The sequence below is a fragment of the Geospiza fortis genome, unplaced genomic scaffold (genome assembly GCF_000277835.1).
Source record: "Geospiza fortis unplaced genomic scaffold, GeoFor_1.0 scaffold333, whole genome shotgun sequence".
Classification (NCBI taxonomy): Eukaryota; Metazoa; Chordata; class Aves; order Passeriformes; family Thraupidae; genus Geospiza; species Geospiza fortis.
Genome location: NW_005054347.1, coordinates 3,468,786 through 3,477,154, shown reverse-complemented (window position 1 = coordinate 3,477,154; position 8,369 = coordinate 3,468,786). Strand labels below are relative to the sequence as shown.

Sequence of the window (8,369 nt, the reverse complement as noted above, 5' to 3'; positions counted from 1 at the left end):
GACAAACTCTCAGTTCTAAAGTCTGACATAATGGAAGTCCAGGTTATGTACTTCAGTGATCATCAAATAACATGTTCTTGTTGCTACGTTAAATGCAGTTCTGCATTTAAAGGAGCGTCACTAAATTAGATAACAACCTGTTCTCCTAATTACATTTTTTGTTACAGTTAACAAGAAAAACACTTCCAACTTCTGAGCATGCAGACTCACGCTGAGACATGAGGAACAAACAGATTAATTTCATTAGCAGACATTGCCATGTCTAATAAAGCTGTAACAGGCCAAATGCTCTAATTTACACTCTGAAACTCAGTCTCTCTCCAGTCACACTGTTGTTACACTTTCAGGGTGCCAAGAAGGGAAATGGATCTGGCAATTGTCACTGGTTGGAAGCACAAACAATTTTTCCCTTAACCGCATCGACTTTGCAGAGTTACCAGGAATATAAAAGCATGAAAGCTTGCTGCAGTCATGAAAGAGATCTGACTCACAAAGCAGGGATCGCTCTGTTGAGTTACAAGATGTCAGTTGACATAGTTACTAAACTGAGTGCCAGAAGCTGGGAAATTAGAAACTATATTTTTTTAACATTTTTTCCCTAATTTTCTGCCAATGGCTTGTGCCAGAAGGAAATTGCTCAGGTACATGGCTCTTGAGACCTAGTGTAGCAGTGTTTGTGGGTTTGGAATAGATGCATGGGTTTGCTAACACCATTGGCCACTATCAATTAAATCATCAGATGATGATAATTTATTGTTGTGGTGCCTGAATTGTTGTCTGTGGGCATACCTCAACATCATCCATGCTTTCACTCTAGCTTCTGAAGAGGTGAATAGAAGTTACAGGGTATTGATATTAAAGTTAAAATGAAAAGCAGTAGGAATCTATAAGTACAAGAATATCACCAAGTGCTTGAAAATGAGTTAATAAGATAAATTACCCCTTCAAGTATTGGAAGAGGTAAGAAAATCCTTTAACAAATTTCCCAGTATAAGACATCAGACAAAGCAATTGGTAGAGAATACTTCTAGAAAAGAACCAAGATTCACTTCTCAGGAGATGATGTATAGCCAACATCACTAAAAGTTGCTCAGCCTGAGCCTGCTTACATGTACTGCTAACCAAAAGCCAAGTCTCGGAAATCACAAACATATGACAATTTTCCTTCCTGCTGCTAGAAACTCTGCCTAATCTCCCAGCAAGCGATCCCATTTGGCTCATACTCAAAGCCTGAAAGCAATCCCAGTTTCCTATAGCTTAATATAATTTGTATGCCAATTCAGTGAGCAGAGGCATTACAAGAACCTCCTGGCATGCTGACACCTCACCAGTGTCCATGAACTTCTCACAAACCAAGCAGGGAGGAGCAGAGCATGGACAATTTCTGTGCTTTTCACCAGGCTGGCCAGCCTGTCCACTCCTCACAGGGCTGAAAGTCAATGTTCATATTATACTTTGGTCTTTATTTTGTGTGATTACACAGATCTGAGTGCTGAGCAGCACACATCAATCCTTTACTTTGCAAAGCAGCAAGGAGCCCCATGAATTTCAGCCAACACTAGATCAAGCCACATGAGGTGAAAGCATGGGTAATAAGCCATTAGATTGACTTCATTTTCTCCTATAGTTACTTTATGCCTTTTTAAACTTGCCTTAATTAAATTCATTCTCTAAATTTGCCTTAATTAAATTCATTCTGGAACATGAAAATTGCTCAGTTTCCACTCATCTGGAAAAGGCTCTTTTTAGGCCAGCAAGACTCACCTTGAGGCACTTACTAGAGCTAGAATAGGAATCAGAGCTTACAGCTTGTAGAGACTGTTTTATTATCATGCATGTGCCTTTGCACACTGAGAATCATACCACACTTCTATTGTGCCAAGGTTTGTATTTTCAAAAAAGAAGAGGTTAGTAGATAATGGCCTCAGAGTATTATCTGACAAATCAGTGTTCTATTTAAAACACAAAACCGACAGATGCTGCTTTCCTCGTGCGTATAAATAATTGCAAGGTACTGAGGGGTGCTGCTCTTTACAGTACAGCAAGACAACCTGTGAAAATGAGTGCAACCGTTTATCATCACCACCAATGGTTTATGTTTAGATGCAAATGCTCTTTGCAGAAAGCAGGTTTCCCAATGAAATCCCATCAGGAGCCACTATCAGTGGTACAATCAACCATTTCTTGTAGTGCTTGTGAGCCGGGTTGTAAGGTACCTATGAGACAGGTATAGAGCAACCAGGGTGAACAGCAGCAGGTTTGGAAGGGATCTTGTGAAGAGAGAGCAAAGAACTGGAAACCAGGAAACATGGACTATCTTCCAGGGAATGCAGTAAAATTACTGTGTAACAAGGCAAGCCATTAGTCAGAATTAAGTCAGTTGGGCTGAAATAAGAAGCATTTCATGTCTTGAATTTACTAAAGCCTGAATTTGTGGTGAGAGCTCCATGAAACTGTTGTAGAAATTAATTCAATAATTAATACTACAAGGAATCATGGAAAATCAGGCAGGAGGGGTTAATGGCATTTGAAATATAGGAGAGCTATTGTTTTTCTAATTCTAACTCGTGTTTGTACTTTCCTCTTTATCATGTCGATGTTTGCAAGCAATAAAAGGGCATTATGTGCTGGTCATTGCATCTGCTTTTGAGATAAATTTGTGTTAGCATTCCAAAGGGTCAAGGAACTCTTCCAGGGCAAACAAATTCTGGAGCACTGATGCCAGATGGTGTGTATATAAAGTGGAAAATGGGAAAAGCAATTTACTGTGTTCCTGTTCCAGGGAGAAGTATCACCCAGAAGGAAAGCAAAAGAGGTGAGAAATTACTGAGAAACTGAAAAGATAGTTTTCTTCTTCTGTATAAATTGTTCTTTATATCTGAAAAGTCTAGGTACATAGAAGAACTGCAGTGCTTATTCAGACAAAATTATTCCAAAAAGTTAACAGAAATATTTAACTAAAGAATGAAGGGTTAAAATAATAATATGTACAAAGAATAATGCATTGATTTATATAACAAGTTCTAGATTTCTCTTTATAGGTGACTAATGTATAGCCTGTGTTTAGAGAAATTTTAGTCATAGACAAAACGTTCTTGTCTTGCGTTTTTGACCAAACTCTACAAAAGAGGCAGAAAATAACAGATCAGATTCTTAAATATAAATTAGCATAACTTCAACAAAGGTGAGTATTCAATGTAATTTATCCAGCTCAGGTGGTGAACACTACTATCTCACTTGCAGCTGTATTTAATGCGTAATTTCCAAGTGTGCAAAAATACTCTTCAGGTTTTAGAACTAATCAATATTTTCTTCAAATCTAGTGAAACATACAAATGTCTCTTGGAAGGTTTGAAAGATAATTCAGCTCAGTGGAAGAAATTTAAAATAATTTTCTTAAATACTGAAAATTATAACATGTTTTCATACATAGCCTGAATTATTGATGACTTTTATCACTTGCCACCAAACCTCAGAAATATGTAACAGCAGGCTAAGTGTTTGGTTATAAGCAAATAGGAAGGGAGAACGTGTCTTAGTATTTCTGTGTGCATCTTTGCTGAGCATTTTTATTTGATCATATATGTAGTATTTTTAATGCAGTCCTTCCTTTTAATGTTATGGGTTCTCCTAGAAATAAAAGATGTAAACAAAGACTTCTCTCCATACAGGAAAAAGAGCTGAAGAACAATGCTGAGGTTTGCTATCACCATCCTTGTTGTGATAACATCATCCTCTTGCCAAAAATATGGATGTCTGGAGGGGGACACCCAAAAACTGAAGCCAGGTCCTGAGCCAAATATGCAAGAGTGCTCTCTCTACTCTAAATGTAAGTGTGGTTTAATTTTTTCCAAATATGGTCAAGAAGTACAGCATTGTACACACTAATTGTTTTGGCATTTCCCCTAATTTCTCAAAAATATATAAGATGCAGTATACATTGTATTTGAAAAGCCTCATTCATTGGCATTTTGCTGCATGCAAACCAAGAGTAAGATTCTGGGTCTTAACTAAGTCAGCTGTAAAACTCTCATTGACTTCATTTATTTTCTTATCAAAATTCTGATGCAGTTTGCCTTTCTTGTAGTTCCATCTGCTTAAAAATGTTTACAGCAAAGATTATTTTGATTTACTGTAAATAAGTATAAGAGTCAATTGTAGCAGACTCCAAATGGGAAAATTTGAAATCAAAATTCTATTGTAAGCAAAGTGCAGTACTTATTAAAATTCTTCAACTTTTTTTTTTTTTTATGTTTGGTAGTTTTCAAAGTTAGCATCCCTCGGGATGTGGCATCTGGCAGAACACTGGGAAAATTCTTGGGACTGTCTGGGCACAACTTGACAAAGCACTGTTAATGCCAGTCCCCCTCACCTGGCATTTGCACTGCAGCATCCAAAATCGTTAGAGCTTGAGTACATCTTCTAGTTACTACTAAGAGACTTTATCACATTGTGGTTCAAACCAGATTCATCTTACATTTTGTGTCTTCCAAATACAGTGTGAAAAAGGAACGCTTTATGCAAGACCTTTGTTTTACTCCCAACAGCTTCCTGTTGCTATGCAGACTTCACAGAGCAATTGGCTCATTCCCCGGTAATTAAAGTAAGCGACAGCTACTGGAACAGATGTGGGCAGCTCAGTAAATCGTAAGTCAGCTTTGATGTTTTCTGTGTCCTGCTTCCCCTGATCTGGGCTGGAGCAGCCACCAGATGCTGATGGACATTAGGTTACCCTAGAGATTATGTCACTCAGCCTAGTTCCCCATCACCTTTTCTCTATACCTGACCAACCTCTGACTCTTCTTCTCCTCTCACACAAACCCACAAACCCCTAAGTCTACACAATTTCTGCCATTTTTTCAAGACAGGGTTATGTTTTTTCAAATTTGCTTTCAGTATAGAACCAGATCTTGCAATGCAAACCAGTCATAAACCCAGTAGGTGACAACCACCCTGCATGTCTGTAGCTCTCCAACCATGACCCACCAGTGAGAGTGATCTGTAATGAATAGAGACCAGGCTTTTTCCTTTGTTTAGAAAGCACATCAACTAGATTACTAAATCTCACCAAGAAAAAAAGCACAGGAGTACAGAAATGAAAAGGCTGAAAATTTAGAATAAAAATTCTTGTAGTCCTGTGGGTTTTGTAACCATGAAAAATGTCTCCTTAATTAAGATTTTTAGTACCCTGTTAGATGTTAAAGCTGTGAAACATGGCAAGTTATAGAAATAAAGGGATGAAAGTACAAAACAATTAAGCAAAAACAGATGTGAAAAAGTAACAGCTCTTGCCTGCCCCTCCCAGGAGAGCATCACAGTATGTGATTTTAAGTAAATTCAGCTGGGCTGTGGGAAAAATCTAAAGATTAGTGAAACCATGAGGCTACAGCACAGACAAAGCTTTATACTATAGTTTTAAACTACATTTTATTATTGCCTGGAATCGTTGTTGCCAGGAAAACTCAAGGCCTCAAAAGTTTACAGAAAGCTTACACAAATAGGGCTGAAATATGCATGGAAACATTTGTGCTGTAGCTGGCTGTGGTAATTGCACGGTCAGAGCCTGTACACAATGCCAGAGGAATGAGTTTCAAACTTAGGCATTAACAGGGCCAAAGGATGCTTTTCTGTGTTTTTCTCCTAATCCGTGGTATTGCATCCACATCAAAGCAGGCCTAGAAAACTGAGGCTGTAGCCTTGATGCTCAGAAACAGGCTTATTTGTGGCTTTTCTCATCCACTACAGCTGTGAAGATTTCACAAAGAAAATCGAGTGCTTTTACCGGTGTTCTCCATATGCTGCTTACTGGATCCACCCCAATGACTCTGCTGCTATCCAGGCTGTTCCATTGTGTCAAAGCTTTTGTGATGACTGGTAGGTTCAGCTTTTTAATCAAAGTATTTTTGTTTCGTTTTAATATGCCCATGATTCAGTGGTGTTAAATCACCTTTTCTCTTGTTCTGCTTCTGAATTTCTTGTTTATTGTCTCTGCTTTTCTTTCTGCTAAGCTACTGCCCTCAAAATAATAATGCCACAGGGTGTGAATGCAGGATGAGTTTAGTGACTTGGGGACAGCACTGGCCTGCTCTGGGGGAGGATGCAGCGCAGTGGCACCGTGACAGAGGAGCTCCTGCCACACTGACAGGCACTGGCAGCAGCAAGAGCCTGCCCACCCTTCAAAAAGTCCATATCTGTGAAGTATCATTTATGCAATTAGCATTTTCAACCTAAATACTTGATCATGATATGATACATTTGTTTTGCATGTATAAAATGCACTACAAAATCAGGAAAGACATCAACTCATGTGGGATTTCAATGAATTATTGTTACAAATTAGCTTCATTCCTTAATTTTTCACCCTTGACCTTATCCCTTCTATCATCGCACTCTCTGAAATCTCTTCTAAAATCCTGAATATCAGAGACAATTGCAGCCAACTAATGCTAAAATTATTAATAGCAATGAGCAGCATAATAATATTGAATTTTGTTTCCCAAAACACAGCATCAGAGAATCACATTATGTTTTGAGTGCAAGGCACATGGTAGTGTGCAACCCAGCACCCATCTGTCCTTAGTGTTGGGGCAGGAGAATTATATTCATGTAGGGTACTGAGATTTTTCCACTGGTACTTATCCAGCATATATCTCTCCCTCCCTCTCTCTCTCCTTTCCCTCCCTGTTTTGAGATGTTGGATCTTAAAAACATCACCATGGGACACATAAACTCAGTCAGCACCTTATGAATGTTGGGCCCAGTCACTGGAGGAACTTGTCTGGACATGTGTGTGAAGCACAAACACCCCAGGCTCTCTTCACACTATAGGATTATAAGTGCTAGCTTTCCATGAAAGTAATGGACTGTGAATGTCTGGATCCCTTAGGCCACTCTGAAAATCATGGAAACCCATTTCAATACTCCTAAAATTTTATAAAAAAACTTTTCTTAAAAGTATAGAAAATACAGAACACAATAGGGTTCTCTTAGGCTGCTCTCTGCCCTGCTTCCCTAGGGCTTACACAACTTGAATATTATTGACATGTGGATCCATTTCCATTCCCTCCAAGGGCAAAATCATGTATGCAGTGCAGAATTTTGGTAGGATTTGTCTTCAAATATGTCTCTATTGCTTTGTGCCAGTGAAGGAAACAAGAAGCATAGCTTGGATTTATAATGGAAGTGAGTGAGGCTGATGTATTTCTTAGCTTTCCTAGAGGTTTCTCTAGCAATGAATTTTATTTTTGTGTCAGGAAACTACATGTGCCTCAGGAACAGATTTGTCACGTGCAGTCTTCCTTGCTAAGTTTTTTGTAATCTTCTAAACTGAATCCAGATTATTGACCTCCTTGAAGACAAAGACTGAGACCTTGAATTTCCCTCAGTGCTCTGAATCTTGAAGCTCAGAACAAATTACCAAATATTGCATTTGGGTGTTAAAGCACTGGCATTGCCAGTGAGCTCTAGAAGAGATCTAATGGGCAAAATGATAGAATACCATTATCTAAAACAAATGTGTCCCAAAATAAGTAGCATGAAAAGTCTTTACTAAACTGTTATATCAAGTAAAAGTGTAAAGATAAAAGAAAATGTCTGCTGTAAGTTTAGTTTGCATCTATTAACGAGTTTAAGCCAGCTTTATTGCATATGAGGTTTATACCAAAGTGTAGATCATTGTAGGTCATGCAGGTCAATATTACATTGCAAAATCCTCAGTGTTCCCTGGGCACTTCCAGAGCCTGCAGATTAACAGTACTTTTAACAGTGGGGTGATTGAGAGCTGCTGCCCAGGAAGACTGACCCTTTTCCAGTACAGAGTCTCCTGGCAGAGAGAGGATCTGCTCTAAACAAGTCCTCAGCAATGATCTATGGCTCCTGTTGGCGTCACAGATGCCTGGCCTGAATCAAAAATGTACTGATGGCCCATTACCCTGCATGCTGGTCTGTGTGCCTGCCTAATGCCAGTGTCAAACCCATTCCCTCACTCTCCTTAAGGCCTCAGGCTAGAAAAGAGCCTGGACAGAATTCCCACTCTTTCTGGTGATTTAAAGTAACATTTTTTCATGTTCTATTCACTGGAGGCCCTTTAGCATGCCATAGCACTGCTGGTGATGTGACCTACTTTCTCTACATACTGTGAGTCTGCCTGCTGCATACTGTATGTCTTTGTGGCCAGAAATGTGCAGAGTATTCTGAATGAGCAGTGACTTAATTTAAAAGAAATCCATCTGAGTAGCTTGGGGCCTTCCTTTTCTTTCTATTGTTTTAGGATTCCTTGCTCTCACTAGTCCTTAAACTATTGCTTTTGAAAGAGCCCAACGTACAAGTCACTTTCTCATTCACCTGTGAAAGGGCTCTGTGTCCTGTAA

The 8,369-nt window shown here is 39.0% G+C and overlaps 1 protein-coding gene across 1 annotated transcript in view; it reads left to right on the top strand.

The window, feature by feature from the left end:
• Positions 1-2,737: 2,737 nt before the first annotated feature.
• The window catches only part of LOC102039479 (riboflavin-binding protein-like), a 10,956-nt gene continuing 5,324 nt past the window's right edge, over positions 2,738-8,369 (top strand). The window contains exons 1-4 of the mRNA XM_005423135.1: positions 2,738-2,815; positions 3,672-3,829; positions 4,548-4,647; positions 5,746-5,874. Coding sequence (XP_005423192.1) covers positions 3,691-3,829; positions 4,548-4,647; positions 5,746-5,874 — 368 coding nt within the window. The 5' untranslated portion in view covers positions 2,738-2,815; positions 3,672-3,690. The remainder of the gene's footprint in view (positions 2,816-3,671; positions 3,830-4,547; positions 4,648-5,745; positions 5,875-8,369) is intronic.